This window comes from Monodelphis domestica, chromosome 2, assembly GCF_027887165.1.
Source record: "Monodelphis domestica isolate mMonDom1 chromosome 2, mMonDom1.pri, whole genome shotgun sequence".
NCBI lineage: Eukaryota > Metazoa > Chordata > Mammalia > Didelphimorphia > Didelphidae > Monodelphis > Monodelphis domestica.
The window spans coordinates 61,948,087-61,967,414 of record NC_077228.1 but is presented as its reverse complement, the minus strand read 5'-3'; the positions used below and the strand labels follow the sequence as shown (position 1 = coordinate 61,967,414).

The 19,328-nt window shown below is 41.3% G+C and overlaps 1 protein-coding gene across 1 annotated transcript in view; it reads left to right on the top strand.

The window, feature by feature from the left end:
• The first annotated feature begins 10,449 nt into the window (after positions 1-10,449).
• CD247 (CD247 molecule) overlaps positions 10,450-19,328 on the top strand; it is a 97,211-nt gene continuing 88,332 nt past the window's right edge. The window contains exon 1 of the mRNA XM_007480707.3: positions 10,450-10,718. Coding sequence (XP_007480769.1) covers positions 10,661-10,718 — 58 coding nt within the window. The 5' untranslated portion in view covers positions 10,450-10,660. The remainder of the gene's footprint in view (positions 10,719-19,328) is intronic.

The window sequence follows — 19,328 nt, the reverse complement described above, 5'->3', positions numbered from 1 at the left end:
TTGAGTTGACATCGCCATCTGACCCCCTCCCACAACAATACACATGGATGGTCCTCTTTTCTGAAGGCTTTAGGGTCTGCCTCCCTCTATTTGGCAATGCCCTTAGCAGGGATCTAAGGGATTTATGCCTCAACAACAGCATGGCCATCCAATATGGAGATGACATCCTTATCTGCAGCCCTGATTTTGAGTCCTCACCTAGAGACACCATCAGGACCCTAAACTTTCTAGGAGAAAGGAGATACAAGGTCTCAGTAAAAAAAAAAAAGGTCTAGATTTGCCAACAGAAAGTATACTATGTAAGCCATGAGCTAAACCCTACCTCCCGATCCCAGATATATGAAAGAAAGAAGACTATTCTGTCCATCGCTGCCCCAGTGACCAATAGACAACTTAGAACCCTTCTACACATGGCAGGCTTCTTTGGTATAATGGCCAAACCATTGTAGGAAGCAACTCCAGGCTCTGATTCTCAGCCTCTGCCCTGGTGACCTAATCATCGACTGCTTTCACTACCTTAAACACTCAGCTCACATCTACCCCAGCATTAGCTTTTACCCAACCTTGACAAACCTTTCCCTCTATTTGTGGATAAGAGAAGGAGACATGCTTTGGGGTCCTTCTTTAGACCTTGGGACCCAACCACCACCCCGTAGCCTACTTTTCTATGCAGCTAAACACTGTAGCTCAGGGGTGGCCCCCCTACTTTCAAGCAATTATGACCAACTGTCATGCTGGTGGAAGAGGCTGCCAAGCTGACTCTTGGGCAGCCCCTTGAGGTTCAGACTACCCCACTGGGTCCAGAGTGTCCTTGAAACAGAAGGCTGACCAGCTGCAGACTTACAAAGACCCAAGCCTTGCTCCTAGACACACCTAACCCAGCCTTGAAAGTGCATCACACCTCACCAACTATCAGATATACCGCTATCTTCCTTAGACTGAGGATGTAGTGCCCTTGGTTCCCCCTTCTCTTCTTTGCATCCCTAAGACTGTTATAATACCACAATGGATCCAAAGTATCATCTTCCAGCTCTCCAGGACTGTAGTCCGGGGAGAGAACTGGTGGGTAATCCAGCCTCCCTTTGTGACTCCTGTAAGGCTTTCCTCCCCTAGAGTACCCGGTGGTGTTCCTTCATACCCCATTTACTTTCACTATTGCATCTTTTGCTATTTGGCCTTTGACTATTAATTGCTTTGTTAAATTTGTTGTCTCTCAGCTTTCCCAGTTCCAGTTCCAGATGGTAACATCTGAGTGACAAGTATACTTCCAACCACTGGATGCCTTTGCTGTTGCCTTCCACTCCCAGAAGTAGCCTTGTGATGATCCTTATCGCCAGTACAGGACCCTGTGCTCATCCCTGATCCTGCACCCCTATTCAGCAGGAAGTAGTTCCAGAAGCTTGACCTTCATCCCCATCCCAGTTCTTGGTGCTGTTCTATTTGGAGTGGGAAATGACGTGGGCTGAAATGTCCCACAAACCCTGCCAAGTAGCAAACAATCGAAAGAAACAATGACCAGTTGATTAGAATGGGGCTACCTTTCATAGAAGACATGAGTTGCTTAGATTCACAATTATGAGAAAATTCATGTCAGTCTTTAGACATAATGTAGGTCATTGGTTGGGGTCTCTGGACAGCAAATACAGGTGGTTCAGTTTCCTAGGAACACAGGACTAGGTTCAAGCAATGCTCAATTTCCACAATCACTCCTTTGGAGTCTGCACAAATAAGAGCAAAACTTGACCAAAAGTAGCCCCAGAGCATCAAACATATTAGCATTCTATTTAAAATGGAGTTTGCTTTCCTAAGTGGACAAACAGAGTGAACTATGGGTAAAACCACACAGATCAAAGTAGACCATAGTTAGTTGACATCAGCTCCCTGGAGACACAGAGCAACAATTGTCCAAACAAATGACCCCTTCCTTAGTAACTAATCAAGATAAAAAGCATTCCTGAAAAAAACCCCTACACACTTTTCACACTTTTACCTTTATCTCTCTCTCTTTCTCTCTCTCTCTCTCTCTCTCTCTCTCTCTCTCTCTCTCTCTCTCTCTCTCTCTCTCTCTCTCTCTCTCTCTCTCTCTCTCCCTCTCTTTCTCTTTCTCTCTCTCTCTCTCTCTTTCTCTCTCTCCCTCTCTCTCTCTCTCTCTCTCTCTCTCTCTCTCTCTCTCTCTCTCTCTCTCTCTCTCTCTCCCTCTCTTGCTCTTCCTCTTCCTCCCTCCCTCCCTCTTCTCTCTTTCTCTCCCCAACCCCTCTCTCCAGTTGTTTCCTTTCAATGGAGTCAGATTGAGCCATCAATCAATTCTTTGGATGAGTCCCAATCACTTTGTCCCACATTAGGTTGATGAAGGAGGAATTAGGTGTAGAAACTTAGATGTTTGAGGTTGAGAAGTGGTGACCTAGAGAACCAGATGGATATCTATCTGTCTCTATGTCCTGAACAGTGAGGCAGGAGCAGCAGAGCTAAAATCATAGTGGGGTAATCCTGGGACCCTGAGTTTTCCCAGAGCATCCTCTCTTTTCTCCTACTTCCTACACAAAAATTTTGTTGTAGATGGCTGTATAAACATGGAATAGGCTCCAAACCAGATGTTTAAGGGCATCAAAGCAATAGCAAGGAGTCTGGGAAGGAATCTATGTGTGACAGGGATGTGAATACTCTGAAAGACTCCATTTTGAGTTTTCTGGGTGCTTCATTTAAGAAGGACATTGAAGAATGGCCAGAATGGTGAAGGGCATGCTCTATGGATTCATTTTTCACTTCTAGGATGGCCATTTGCCTGGTTCTGTGCAACAATAAAAACCAGACATCGTTAGTCTGACATCCATCTGAGTAGTTATTTGTACCATCAAACACCAGCTCTGCTCAGAGAGCTTTTGTTGTTGTTCAGTGATGTCCAGACCCATTTGGGATTTCCTTGGTACTTCATGAACCCATTTAGGGTTTTCTTGGCAAAGATACGCGTGGTTTGCCATTTTCTTCTCTAGCTCATTTTATAACATAAAGCAAGGTCAATAGAGTTAAGGGACTTGCCCAGGGTCACAACAGTTAATGCCTGAGATCAGATTTGAACTCAGGGAACCCTGTGTTCTACTCGCTTCACTACTTCTTTGCTTAACTAACTGCTAAGGCCATTTCTTTTGCACTTGCTCCTCTTCCAAATCTTTCAGTTGCTGCTTTTTAAATTGATGTAAACAGTTTAAAATTCATTATTGAATGAATGGTAGAAGACTGGTCCCACTGGTCCCTTGGGGTCTGGTTGGGTTGAGGATCCAGCTTTGCTTCATAGTTAAAAGGAATGTTGATTTGATTATCAGTCTCTGAGCAAGAGGTGAAAAGGTTATGATGGCACATATCTGTGAGGAAATTAAGGGCTGAGTGCCCAATGTACATAACAGAGCCCACCTATGAGTAGCATGAGGGGCAGCCCCAGGATCTTGGAGTACAAACACCCCAGCAGAGGCTCATCTTACCTGGGCTCAGTTCATGTCTGGTTCATGGTCAGGTTGTGTCTGCTATTCCCACCTAAAACTTGGTCCATACTGAAGCAGGGTTGTCTACTGTTTATAACTAAAAGGATTAAAACCTTTCCCTGAAAACTCACAACCATTATTAATCACAGCAGACAAGGCGATAGCAGTTACAAGATTTTCTTTGTTTATAAGGAGATATAGGACACCCCTGGACACTTTGGAGGGAGACAGAAAGCTAAATGAGCACTGGCTCCTTTGGCTGAAGATGGAGATTAAACTTCTTTCTCCTTCTGCTTCTTCTCCTCTTAGAGGCTGCTATCAAGTATACCATCAGTTCTGAGTGCCACAATCTTGCTGTTGCATTCCACCAGAATTCTGGAGAAGGGAGGAAGAAATGAGGGGAACTGGCCTCCACAAACCAGTCCAGGAGGGACTCTACCAATGACACTTCCTCCTCCATGGTGCAAGATGGATGGCCAACTCTTCTCAAGCTTCCTTTTCTCAGAAACCTGTAAAGTCAAGTTTAAAGTAATGCCCCCAAACTGGTGAATCCTAGGAAGATGTCTGCTTTCATACTCTGTCTCCATAGCAGCACACACAGTCCAATAAATGAAGAATCCATGGGCCTTCCTGATGGTCAAAAAAGGAGTTAGTAGAGACAAGATGCTTATAGAGGGGCCAGGGTTGTTTGAGGTACTCACCATCAACCCACTTGGGTCTGTCCAGGATTTCATTCCAGTCTTGAGTAAATTAGCTCTTCTCTCTCTCCCTCCCTCTCTCCCTCTCTCTCCTTCTCCCTCTCTTCCTCTCCTCCCTCTGTCTCTGTCTCTTTTCTTTCTTTCCTCCCTGTTCCTGTCCCCCCTCTCTCTCCCTCTCCTCTCTCTCTCTGTCTCTGTCTATCTCTCTCTGTCTATCTCTCTCTCTCTCTCTCTCTCTCTCTCTCTCTCTCTCTCTGTCTCTGTCTCTGTCTCTGTCTCTCCCTCCCTCCCTCCCTCCTTCCCTCCATCCCTTCTGCCTAAGGATGAAGTATGGAATGAGAGTGGTCTTTTGTTCCTAGACTGGGGGCCAGTAGCTATCTTTCTATCCTCATTATACATTATTACCCTCAACATACTCTATAGTTCAGCCCAAATAGTCTCTTTGATCCTCACATCTAGCATTTTGTGGTTCTTCCCATTTACATTACTGTGGCCATTAGGTATAAGATTTTTTTAGCTCTGCTTACTTTTCTCTCACCATATCATGTAAGCCTCTCCATGCTGAAGGAATATTCCATTACATTCCTGTACCACAATTTATTTGGTTGTTTTTTGTTCAGTCATATCTGACTCTCCAGGACCCCATTTGGAGTTTTCTTGGCAAAGATACTGGAGTGGTTTTCTATTTCCTTCTCCAGCTCGTTTTACAGACGAGGAAACTGAGATAAACAGAGTTAAGTCACTTTTCCAGGATCACACAACTAGTAAGTATTTGAGGCTAGTTTTGAATTCCAGTCTTCTTGATTCCAAGTCCAGCACTCTATTCACTGCCCCACAAAGCTATTTAACCATCTCCTAAATGATGGGCATATACTTTGCTTCTAATTTTTTGCTATCACAAAAAGTGCTGCTATTAATGTTTTGGTGTATATGAGGACTTTCTTCTTATTGATGATCTCCTTGGGATAAAAAGGCTAATAAAAGAGCTTCTGGGTCAAAGATTATGGCATCTTAGTCATGTTTTTTGCACAATTCTGAATTGCTTTCCAAAATGTTTATACTAGCCCAGATCGAATTGCTTGTCAGAGAAAAGAGAGAAGGGGAGGAAGACGATACAGATCATATGACTTTGGAAAACTTGTGTGGAAATTTGTTACTAAAATAAAAAATTAATAATAAAGAAAAATGATTCTACTGAGTCACAGCTCTACTAAAGGCCTCAAGGGAAGGAGAGACATTGGCCCTAAACTTTCAGCTCCAAGGCAATGTCAGAAATTGATAAAGGGCTGTGGAGGTAGACCTAGGCTAGTCTATAGGCTTTTTGAGAAAGGAATAAGGCAGAAAAAGGCAAGATAAAGAAATGTAAGGCATGGGGAGAGTCTATCTCTGCACATTGACCTGTCTTTGAGCTTAGCTTGTTTTTTTCTACTCAGAAGCAAGCAACAAGAATTGATCATGGGTCCTAGAATGCTGATCCAAGGAGAGAGTGAAGCTAGGACTGATTTAGAGGTGCCATAAACCAAACCAGTCTAACTGAGTAAATTTACACACCATAGTCTTAGTAAAAGAACATCAGGACTCCTCTGCCTCTATGAGGAGACGCAAGCTCTTCATTTCTTCGGAGCAGGGTTATGAGTAAATTGGGAATCATGACATTTTCTGTAAGAGCAAACTTCTTTCTGTTTAACGTCATTTTGTGAATGAGTCACATTGCATAGCTGCTTGCCTTGTAAGGGTTCAAAATTAAAAGTTGGACTGAATATATAAAAATGTGGTTGCTGAAATTATTACTCAAGTCAGAATGACTTTATAGCAATTTATTTATAAAATGGAGAGGGAAAGAGTAAAGTAGAGAGATGAAAGAGGGAGAGAGTAGAGAAGGTATCTATCCTACTACACTAAGTTTTTTGCTCTGGCTCCTGGCTCAATCCAGGCAGGGCTAATTAGTCTTCAACCAGATGGCCCTCAGCCTTCAGGCAAGGGCCTGGTGATGAATAAAGCAAGGGCTTCAAATATAAAGCCTCTTCCAAGACAAGGGCCTCTCTAGAGGCTAGTTCCCCCCAGAAAGCCAGAAAAAAGGAGTCAACCTTTTCACTCACCCATGTGGTAGTCCTAAGGGAAGGCCCAAGAGCTGCCTCACCAATGTCAGGGTCTTAGGTCCACAAAGAAAATCCTTCACAATCCTTCAACTCGAACTCTGAACTCTGAAGGACTGCCCCTCACAGGAAGTTACAACTGCTTTTAAAGACGCTTCTTTGCGGCACTTCCTGTGCCTTCCTCCACTTTATGTGGACCAATTTCAGTCTTAGAATTTTCTTAGGACTGCCCAGGGGGCAGTCAGTCATTTCTGATTTGTCACCCACTTTTAGCACATGTGGGTTATAGACCACCCCCCACTCAAGCACAAAGTGGGGTGTATACGCTTCTGGTGATTAAATCTAAAAGTGGGCAAGGGGAGAGTTAAGCCCATCTTCAAATCCCCACTGTGATCCTTTGGGAGACTAGTCTCCCCAATGGATCATTTAACATAATCATCTTGTACCCCTAAAAATCTTCTAACTACAGGTGCATACAATATTGTACCTTCTAAGAGGAAACTACAATAGTTAGAGATAAGAGAGAAATAGAAAAGAGAGAGAAAAAAACCAGTGTTTGCTAGACACTTTGACAAAAAGCCAACTAGGGGGAAGTCCCCTTTGGCATAAGAGTTTACCTTCAAAATAAATGTATTCAACCCCTTTCAGTTCAATCAATTGCACCTCAAAGTTCATTCTGGATCTTGTTGATGCCATGTAGGTTTCTGCAGGCATCTTTCTCTAAACAATTCTTTTTTCTGGATTCAAGGAGTTAGCAAGCTTCTTTCCCTGAAAATTTTCTCAAACAAAAATTTAAATTGTGCATTTTATAAAAATATATACAGCCTCTAAGTGCAACCCAAGTATATCTGCCTGCGAAAACAATATATCGAATTGAGGTGACTTATGTAAGTTCCATGATCCCCAAGAAAATAAAAATCTGTTGAATTTAGTGGCTGGGGACAATGATCAACTGGCGTATGGGAGCCATGACAGGGTCTAGGGCTAAGATGATTGAGTTATATAGACCTTACACATGAGATATTGAAACTATGAGAGAGCAAAGCTAGGATTGAGTTAGGGGCACCATAAGCCATACTAGTCTAATGGAATAAATCTACACACCCCAGTTTTAGAGTAAGGGACAATGTTTTGTGTGATAATGAACCCAGAGTGAATTGCTTGCCTGCTCCAGGAAAGAGGGAGGAAAGGAGAGAGGCAGACAATTTGGATCATATAACCAGAAAACTCATGCAGAAATGTATTATTCCATGTAATTGATTTGAAAAATTAATCAAGTAGAGTAAGGGGCATCTACTACTCACAAAAAGGGTATAACTAGGGGAAAGAGATATTCAGTCCTCCGAAAGTCACCAAGAGCTTAATGTTTCTCTGGATCATTTGCTGAGATTGGGTTCAGGGCATAAATGTTGGAGGGGGGGTGACCAAGAGGGGATGAATACCAGACTGGCCCTCCCAACTGAAGACAAACAGGTTCTTGGTCTGAATTGGTGATTAACTTTTGCTCTCAATAAGCCTATTTTAGGGTAATAAGAGATAAAGATTGAACCTGTAATTGATAGAGGATATTATTAGATGAGGAAACCTCTTCTATTACTGTAGGTCTCTGCAATTTATATATGCATGCAGCCTGCATGCAGCCCCATGCAGCCTGCAGAGATTCTAATGTATAGTTTAGTGGCCCTGGTTTCTATTTGAGTTTGACACCACTAGGGTAGAGAAGTAAGAGGTGGTGAGTTGCCCAGAGTCCCACTAAAGTACTTGTCAGAGGCAGGATGGGAAGGTGGGGCACAACATGTCAACAGATAAGTGTGTATTGACTATTTGAGGAGGAAAGAGCAAGCTCTAACGACTTCCTGTGTGAGATGGTACACCAAGAGAGTCTTGAAGGAAGCTAGAGATTCTGCAACTTGCTTGGGTCCCTTCTAGCTCAAATGATTGATTCTCTGATGCTGATGTTTTTTGACCACAGTGTTCCATTTGAGGTGGGAGAAATAAGGGGAAATTAATTTTTTAAATTAATTTTTCACATCAATTCACAAGGATCAAAAGTATGCCACACTGATGCCAGTTGAGATCCTTTCACTCTTGGCTGGTCCTGGTATTTCTTCTGTGTTCCATCATTATCTTCATCTGCTGCCATCCTAGGTCCTACATGGTTTCCTCTTCTGTTGGAGAAATGTGATCCATGATAGACTTTGTTCTCTGGAAGGCTGCATTGACTCGCTTCCAGAGACCCAGAATTTCCTCTCACTGGCTTTTTAAATCTCCATTCCTTTCTACACCTCTCTAGCTCTCTAGCTTTCCTAATTCCAAGGTCTTTTGATTTCATCTATTAGCTACAACTCACCGATACCAAGCAGTATTGGGGTCAGATTCATGGCTTATGAAGGAGACGTTTTCCTTGCCACTGCCAAGGTCTTAACCATGTTAATTTTGTTAACAGGGAGTCAATCTAGTCACATAAACGACACAGGAAGGCCTTACCACCATCCTCCCAAGTGACATATCCCTTGATCTCTAGCCTGAAACCCAGCCACTGTTGCTGTTGCTCACCAAAATGAAGCTAATTCCAGTGACACCAAAAGCTGTTTAATTTGCAACACCCCCAAGGTCATTGATATTCTGGTCAAATCAACCTTCAGCCTTTCTAAATCCCAAAGATTCTATGGAGAACAAATTAGTTCTGTGGCATATTGTGACCCAACTTCAATCCAATCTAATCCAACAATTATTATTAATTTTTTAAATTTAATTGTTTAATTTAATATTAATTGTTTTTATGTGCTTAATGGGTATCGGGGCTAGAAAGACTATAACAAAACAAAACCCCAATCTCAAAGAGCTGACATTCTACTAAAGAAAAAAAAAAACAGACTACAGGACCATGGAGTTAGGGCTGGAAATCTCTATTTATAATTGGAAGCTGTATCTGCCACCTAGAAGTCCTCTAGTCCAACATGCTTATTTTGAAGATAAGGAATGTCTGATTTCCAGTGATCATCAAAACAATATGGTACTGGCTAAGAGCTAGAAACATGGATCAGTGGAATAGTCTTGGGGTAAATGACCTCAGCAAGACAGTGTTCAGAATGTCTGATTCCCAAAAAGGCTTAAGGACCTGATTAAGGTAATATAGGTTATGTTAGCAGTCAAGATTCAATCCCAGGTCCTTTGACTCTAAAACCACCTTGCTTTGGCCTGCAAAACAATAACTTTTAAGAGTACCTCCCAATGGCCCATTCTACTTCATCCTCATTCAGCCATTTTTCAGTAGTGCCCAATACCTTGTGACCCCATTTGGGCTTTTCTTGGCAAAGAGACTGAAGTCATTTGTCATTTCTTTCTCCAGCTCATTTTACAGATAAGAAAACTGAGGCCAACAAGGTTAAGTGACTTGACCAGGGTCACATAGCTAGGAAGTGCCTGAGGGCAGATTTGAATTCAAGTCTTTCTGGCTTCTGACCTGGAGCTCTGCTCACTGTACTATGTAGCCGCCCTCTCATCCTAGTTAGTGTGAAAAGTGACCGATGAAGGCTGACCTCACTCTCCAATACCAAATCAGTCCTAATCTTGCTGGAATGTACTACTGAGTCTATGAAACACTCCCCTGTCTTGCTTATCACTCAATTCTCACAAATCCTTGAAGAGACTTGGGGTTAGTCGCCTCCATTCTAGCAGCAAAGTAGGACATTTCTTCTGCTCTAAGCCACAAGGTCGAGGGGGTGGGGGAGTCACATTTGTCACCAGCATCCCTGCTGTCATGTTGGAAAATGTGCAAAGGGTTGGCGAACATGGTTGGGGCGCTGGGGTGGAAAGAGCACCTCTGGGACTTCTTGAAGTGGCCAACTCTATTCTTTCGAATGTCCCTTGCAAAATCTAAAGCCTGATTTATTCATGTCAGTGAGTCCCTAGCACCCAGCAGGTTCTGTCAGTCAGATGGGCAACAGTATGGGGAGGTGCAAAAAAAAGGGGGGGGGGCAGGGAAGAGGCAGCTCTCAGTTTAGCAAGCAGCTGGGTCATGTCTGTCCGGGATCCAAACTCACCTGATCCCGAGAGCACGTAGCGTGCAATTAGCCATTTCGGACACCCCTCCGGAAGAAAGGAAAATGAAACATCAATCCTAAGATGAGAGAAAAAGAACACACACACACCCCTCCAAAACCTCAAACCTCTGAAGCTTCCTCATTGTGAACCGAAAGGGGGAGCGTGTGCTAGGCAGCCTCCCCGTTGGCAGGTGCTTTCTGAAAGATCTTCTAGTCCTCGCACTTCCTGAGGAGGCAGCCAGAAGAACAAAGCCCTCGGAGGTAGCTTTTCTCTTCATCGTCCCGGCCCCGGCTGCCAATTGGCCTCCCGTCCCCCCCAGCACCATCCTGGGGGAAAGAAAGAGATGAAGTGGAAGGAGATTGTTATCGCTGCCATCCTGCAGGCACTGGTCCCAATTACAGGTAAGGCCAGGTTTTCAGATAGCAGGGGGGACTCTTTTAGAAATCCATTGGAGAAGGGCGGGCAGAGAAACAAGTCTCCTCATCCAGTCGCCGTCCTTCGGGCATCAGAGAAGGGGAATGGTGATGGAGGAGACAGGGTGGGACGCTACCTAGGCTCCGTCTATCCTTCTCGTTAGAGGACAGTTGAGCACTGTTTCAGAGCTCGCCGATCTAAGAGGTAACTTTCCTACCGTCTCCTGCCTCTCCCAGATAGGGATTATTTTTCTATACATAAAGAAAAAGTCCACAAGGGGAAATGAGCAGGGATCAAGTCACAGGAGCTCCACAGTGGTGGCCCTGGGAAGGGACAAGAGGAGGCAGACCTGGACCAGAAGATGTCATCGAAGCCATATATCTTTTGGGTCTTCTACTTGTTATCAATCCTCTTCAGGTTCTTCTTTGTGAATAGTATTCTCAGGGTGAACAATGAAGGTTAAATGGGTCAAGAGAAAGAGTTGGGAGCTGGAGGGTAAAGGGAAGAGTGTTTCATTTACAGTCAGTTTCTCCTGAGTCCTCAGGAGGGTAACCAGCAACTTCAGCCACACCAGGGTTTCCTTTTGGGTGTCATCAAAAAGTGTTTATGAAAAGACCAGACTTCTAAAAGACTTTGTCACCATTGGCCCTGTGGATCCACAGATTAGAGACAGATAGACAGACAGACAGACACATCCAACATGGCCTCTATAACAGCCTCTCCTATCATTCCCTAGGCTTACAGGGGTTGGAAGGGTTGGGAAGCTAGAGGACAGTGAGGGAGTGTAAAGTTCTTGGTGCTGGCCTCTTCTAGAGACACCTCTGTTGGCAAAAACCATCAAGCAACTTTGTTCCAATATTCGGGATTATTTAATAGAACCTAAGGAAGAAGGTGAATGGGTAGATTTGGTATCGCCCATCTCATAGGTTTAGGGTTTTAATTTTTGCCAAGGGTGGGATGAGCCAGGTTTGAACTTAAGAGAGGTGGAAAAGGAAGCTGGAAATGGAAATGGCCTTCCAATAGATATAGACCTCTCGTCATATCTAGTTGCCACCACTTTACATAGTCAGATATCCAACTCTACATTCTCAAGCATCTTGGAGATGAGTGAGAAAGTTGGGACGTTAAGAGAACATCATGGCGACCCATGCCTCTATGAGGAGGCACAAGTTTTCTTTGGAACAAGGTTAAGGGGAAATGGGGCATCATGACATTTTCTGTAAGAGCAATCTTCTTTCTGTTCAATATTGTCATCTTGTGAATGAGTCACATTGCATTGCTATTTGCCTGTAAGTGCAACCAAAGTATATCTTCCTGTGAAAGTGCTATATTGGATTGAGGTGACTTAAATGAACAGTAAAAATGTGTTGAATTTAGTGGGTGGGGATAACTGATCAATTGTCATATAGGAGCCATGACAGGATCTAGAGCTAAGCTGATTGAATTATAAAGACCTCACCCATCAGATATTGCCACTATTCTGGTTTGTACCTTTCCTCCCTCAAACTAGGGGGAAGCTTAGCTGTAACTCCAAACTTCAACATCTACAGGACACTGATGGACAAATGTTTAGGGGATAGTATCACTAGGGAAGCTAGGGAAAGGAGAAAGGAAAGGCAGGTCATTTTACGATAGGGCAATGATGGCGAAGAATAAACCTGAGATTTGCCTAATGGGGACTGAATAGGGAGATGAACCCTTTGCCTTTAGGAGACAAAACAGAAAGCCGGTGGGCTAGCTTGTCCACTTCTCTTCATACCTATTGTTTCGATGTCTGACCATAACTGCCCAAATGAAAATGATTTCACTTAAGGCTGTTGACAGAAGGATTTTTTTTTTACACGGTGTCAGTAGCAGCCCAGGCCCTGATAGAAGAGCTCATGAGGAGTTTGAATACACACTCCAAATCCATTGTGGAAGAGGAAAAAAAACAAAGAGCAATTTTAGTCCCAGAGGCCAAGTCTGTACAAGTCCTTATTGAATCTAGCAGTGTGAAATGATAGAAAGAATCTTGGATTTGGAGTCAGATGACCTGGATTTGAAGCCTGGTTTCACCATTTTACTACCCATAAGACATTGGGTGAGTTGCTTCATCTTGATGGGCGTTAGTTTCCTTACCCATGGAACAGAGCATCAAATTAATTGACTTTTAAGATCCTTTCTGTCTCTAAAGCTATGGCTCTATGAAATGGCTACAAGCTGGAATTGGAATGGAGGTCTTTTGTTGATATACCTTTTTGAGGAAAAAAAAAACCAACTTAAAAATTATATTTGTTTCATTTTTACCGTGATTTTCACGGCATCGCCACCACCTCAAGTTTTTCTAAAGCTACAGTATACAGGTAATTCTGTAAAGCAACCAAAAAATAAATTAAAAAACAAAAACAAACAAAATAATTGCCCAATTTATTGGCTTTTTGGGAAGATGACAAACTTAAGTCTAGAAGCATTTGACATAATATACGTATTCACACTGCAATGATCAATTCTGTATTTGTATCCTGATTAATGCTTCTCATCTATGCTCCAGGGATGTTCCTTTTTTCCCAAGGTAGAGTTAGGGCAGGAGACTAAGAATATTATGTGTGTCCCACAGACAACCCCAAAGGACTATTAGCAGTGATCATAACCTTTGCAAATGAAGCCAAGGGATCTTTATGTTTGACTTCAGGAGACTAGCTGAACCTGGTCCTAATATATACTTGAGACTTGCAGAAAAGGGATATGAATACTTCCAGTTTTTCTTTGCTTATCATCATCCAATTATATTATAAAGCAAGTAATGAGTGATTCAGTCCATCCAATGATGCTCTACTCATAAATCTCACTGGAGATTTATAGCATAACTAGTCACAAATTTAGGAGTTTAATACTAATCCCTCTACCTTGACCCACAAATGTCAAGGATTTGACTGGTCCCATGATAATATATATAAGTATCTTGTTATTATTTGTTTTATAAGGAAATGTCTTCAGGAAAAAAATCTATTTGAGTAAATTTTTTGTCCTAGGACTCCTTACATAGAATTGACTCAATGAATATTTAAAAGAAGAATCTATCTGATTTTCAATGACCAGATTTGTAAAATCTAGTCATATTTATATATATGTAAATATATATATTATATATCAGCAAATATATATTATACATAAGCAAATATATATTATATGTATAATATATATGCAATTCTGGGTATAGATAAGAATGTTTATATGTGTAATATCTAACTGGGTCTTCAAGAAAAACTCTTTTAACATAAATTTAAGAGCAATCATTATACAACCTTCCTAGGATAAGTAACTTGCATCCCGCTGGGCTGACAGAAATGTTTACGAATAAGAGGGATATTCGATGAAAGTGAATGGGATCTTGTTTATGCTCCTAAACATTCTTGTTTCACTGACATATAAGAGTTGATCACTCTTTGTAACCTAGCACTTCTCAGATTTCTTGGCCCATGAGCTCCTTGGAGAAAGGCAAAAATCTCTTTGGATTTGCTCTGGCACTTAACTGTGCTGTTGAGTCCCCTACAAAACCCTGGAAACCCCATAACAATTTTGTCTTTTGCTTGAATAAGTAACAATGAGTGTGACTGTTTTAAAAAATGATATATGTACATGCTGTGTGTGCTTTGAAAAACTATTTGAAAAAACTAATATATAAAAGAAAAACCCATCAATAAAATGAAAAAAAAATAAATTCAACAAGGGACACAGAAACAAATGGCAGTTTTACTTCTACCCTCTTAAACTAAATATGCTCTGTTTTTGTTTGCTTGTTTTAAATCCTTACTTTCCATCTTAAAATCAATACCGTGTATTAGTTCTGAGGCAGAAGAGCAGTAAAGGCTGGGCAGTAGGAGTCAAGAGACTTGCCCAGGGTCACACAGTTACGAAGTGTCTGAGGCCAGAGATGAACCCAGGACCTCCCATTTCTAGGCCTGGCTCTTAATTCGTTGAGTTCCCTCACTGCCCCCTAAATATGTGCTGTTTTTAAGCCAATGTACATAGCCAAAATATACCATTTCATATATAATTCTCTTTTTTTCCCTGACAAGTTTCACAATAAAAAAGAAAATGTACTTTTAAAAGATATATTTCACAGTGTGATTTGCATTTTAGACCAGTTGAAAGATAGTCCAAGAGAACCCTATTTGGATCTAGAACAGCCTGGAGATCTCATTTTGAGAACTCCTATTCTCTTGGATCTATGTTGGCAAATAACTGGCAATAGACCGAAATTTCTTTGGTGAACTAGAACTAAATAATGCATTTATACAATGCTAATACAATTAGTTGATTCTGTTAATTTGGTCAATTAGTTAATTTTAAACACACACACACAACACGATGAAGTCTGGATTGTTAACTGCACAGTACTAACCAGGCTTTCATAGCAGGGGCTAAAGAGTTTTTCGAATTGCAATAAATCAAATATAGTCATTTCATTCAGCATAAAAAACAAACATACTTATTAAATGACCATAAGGTTAAAATAATTCTGATTTTACTTTCTATTGGACTGGGTTTTAAAAATATCTATCAGGCCTTTTTCTCTTAAGAACATAAAGACGCTATATAATATTTCCTTAAAAATGAAGCAGTTAAGATGGCGGGTCAAATAGTATATTACAAAGGACCCAACTCATACCATCCCCTGTGACAAGAGAAGGCGTTAATGAGAAAAAATCAACAGTTATTAAAGTAATCAAAATGGCGGGGGATGGGGGAGAGGAAGGGAAGGGCATTTAGTATATTCTCCAACTTGACCTAAACCATCATGGAAAACACAAGCATGTTTATGACTGGTCTCTTTCTCATTATATTACTTTAAAGTAGATCAGTGGAAAGACATGAATGAAAACAACTGAAAGACACCAGATCAGTGGAAAGCTTTTAAAAATCATTTTGTTGTTATTGTTAAGTTGTTTCACTTGCGTCTGTCTTTTTGTGACTATATCTTGGCAAAGATATTGGTGTGGCTTGTCATTTCTTTCTCCAGCTCATTTTACAAATGAGGAGACTGAGGCAAACAGGGTTAAGTGATTTTTCCAGGGTCACCCAGTTCTTAAGTGTCTGATGCCAGATATGGACTCAGATGAGTCAACTTGACTTCAGGTTTGGTGCTCTATCACTGCACTATCCAGCTGCCTTTTAAAATTCCTTAGGGGGCAGCTAAACTGTTAGTATGGAAAACAACAACAAAAATTTCTTGCTTTAATGACTATTATATGAATAAATATGTGGAACCCTCCAGAGGCAAAGGAAAGGAGATTGCAGGTAGCAATTTAGCTCTTATATATATTTGGCGCAGGCAGGGAGGAGACCTGGTCTCAGCTGAGCCTGCCGCTGACTTGCTGTATGAATTTGGGCAAATTCTTCTATTTTCTGGACCTCGATTTCCTCATCTGTCAAATAAGAACTTTGAAATAGATGATCTCTAAGACCCCATCCAGTGTGAGTTCATAAAATTAGATTATAAGCCAGGCTTTAAAAGTCAATCAGTTTAATCCTCTTAGTTTTGAGATGAAGAAACCGAGGCCCACAGTGGTGAAGAAACCCGTCCAGCATCATGAAGGTGGTCAAAAGTAGAAGAGGAATTTTAACTTGGGTTCTTGAATTCTAAATTCAGTATTCTGGATTTAGACTCTGAGGTCTATGACTAGGATTTATAGTTGAAATGGACAACAGGATAAAGAATCAGAAAACATGAGCAAGTTCTCGATCCGACCAGACTAACTTTGGTCTACTTAATCCAATCCAGATTCTGATTATTTCTTTAAGAAAAATTTGAGGAAAATTATGTTTTACGGAGACAGAATGCATCAGTACACAGAAAGCAATGGGCTATAAACTGGAAAATTTGGGGTCTGGTATTGACTCCATATTCTTCTACCTGAGTCATTTTCCCACGTGGTACCTCAGTTTCTCCAATAGAAAAAGGAACAGAATGCTTCCCTCTCCTCCCCCCACCCCCCAACCCAGAGTGGAAGGATCACTGGACTGGGAATTGGGTACCTTGGATTACAGTCCTGCCTATACTATGAACCAATTGGGTGAGGCATTCTCTGATACATCAATCAAATGAGACTGTTGCACCAAATAGTGTTTATGGTTCTTTTCAGTTCCTCTATTCTGTTATTCCCTCTCAAGGGAAAAGTAATAATTTTATAAGATTGGTGATAAGTTTTGAGTTCTTCAGAAAGGAAAGGGCTTTTATAAACCTTAAAGCACCTATAAAAGTGGGCCATAATTAGTTAAATAAAAGGTAGGAGTGTTATCTAAAAATGGAAATAATAATACTTTTTTAAAAGCTTGGGGGAAAATTATTGGGAAAGTAAACTTCAGTTCTTCAGGGATTCATGACTTGTGTGGATGCCCCTTGAACAAATTCAGATCTCAGTGCTGCCATGCCATAGTAAAGGATGGTCACAAATGGATTAGATCAAAATAATGACCTGGCAGCAAAATGCCTGAAAGTTAGCTGCTTTGAACTTAGCTCTATTAATTAATTAACTTAGCCCAAATAATAGGTGTACAGAGAATATATCCTAAATGTACATTTTTCCCCACCCGATTTATAACTCATTACCTCCTGAAAATCTAGAAAACAACCTCAGAGTCAGTCAGATTATTAGGCCAGACAGAGGTAATTCCTTTCTCTCCCATCTGTATTTTTTTCCCCAGTCCTCCCTTATAACAAATATAGTCAAGCAAAACAAATCGATACACTGGCATGGATCAAAAAGGCATGTCTCATTCTTTAAAGCAAGCATATTACCAGGACTTGGGTATCAGGATTGCAACGGGTCATTCTTCCAGCTTTTTCCTTTCTTTTCTAAGTAGGGGTTAATTTATCCTCTGGAGTTGTCTGTGATTCAGACCTGGTCTTCTTAATCTCTTGCCTCCATTCATTCTGTAGCTCTAGTGCATTACCAAGAAGGAAGGAGAATCGGGGGAGGGAGAGGGAAATAAGCATTTATTATCTACCGTGTACCAGGCACTGTGCTAAATGCTTTACAAATATTATCTGAACTGATCCTCTCAAGAACCCTAAGAAGCAGGGACACGTTTTATAGTTGAGGAAACTGAAGCAGGCAAAGGTGATCTCTGCCAAGATGTGGGTGGCATGCTTCTGAAGCCTCAACTGGCTGCTCCACTGATCAAAATTCCATACTCTTTCAAAGGGATTTTCCTTGAAATCAATGTGGTCAGTTAGTAAATTGCTCTCCTGGTCCAACTCATTTCACTCTATCAGTTGATACAAATCTTTCCAGGGAGCTTCTATTTAGACTGTAATTTACTCAGGTGCCTTTTCCTTGTGCCTTCGACAGGGAGGGAACTTCAAGTCATTTCAGGAGAGGGTGAAGGAACTAAAGATATTTCACCTGAAGAAAAACCTCAGAGAAGGGCATGATCGCTGTCTTTAAAAGTCAGTGTACCGAGGATGCATCAGTGAGGGATCGGATGATTAATCTAGGAGCTAGAAGCAGAGGGTAAAAATGACAAGAACACAGATTTCAGCTCAATAGTCAGATAGATTCTTAATCATTAGAGGAATGGTTGAAAAGGAAATGAGCAGACTCATGAAATAAGGAGTTCCCCATCCCTTAAGGCGTTCTACTGAGGCTTGAAGACTACTTAATAAGGATGTTGTAGAAGACATTTCAGGCTTTTGATCTGGGGATCTGAACCAGAAGACCCCTGAAATCAGCTACTCCAATGCTAGGATTCCATACAAGGACCCTGGTTTAGGACAAACCTTGGAACTGTTAAAAACAACCACCACCACCACCAAAAAACCCAACCACCCAAACTGTGGCATGGTAGTTGGATCACATCCTGTACTATAGGAGGTAGGTATTAATCAAAGGAGTGAATGTTGGGTGTGGAAAGGAAACTATCAACTCCTCCATTCCCTGCTACAAATCTTCCGTATCCCTTGTTCTTCATATCCATCATTTCTTTCCATAATAAATATTACATGGGCTAGAGGAGGTGTAATGGGGGGGGGCGGGGAAGGGAGGCTCTTGAAGTGCGTAAGACCTGTCAATGTGGAGCATGCTAATATAGGAAGTGGTCAAGGGTACCACAATGCTGTGAATAGCCATCCTCTATATTTGTTTTGTCTGTTATGTCCTTAGATAATAATTGTGCAGTTGGGCAGTTGATTCTTAAAACTTGAGGGAAAGAAAAGAAAGAAATGAAGGGGCAGAGAAAAAATAGAATATAGATTTGCTTCTTTGCTCAGTCCAGTCAAATGACCCTTGGCTATATTAATCAATATATTAGTTATTAATCAATGTATAAGATAATTTATACAGACTGATTTTTGAAGAAGATTCTTATGAAGAATTTACTTTGACAAACACGGCTTCCTGTTTGAGAAGTTAGAGATATTTAGTTCTTTGCTGGATATTTTCATTTAATGTAACTCTCCACTTTGATTATGGTCCAGTAGATTGGGTTTGAAGCCTAGGACCCTAGATTTTGGATCAGGGTTCTGTCCACTTGCTGCAGACCAGTAAGTTCAGCAAGTCTTGGGCGAAATTGCAGAATCATAGAATGTTAGAGGTGGAAGGAACTTTAAAGATTAT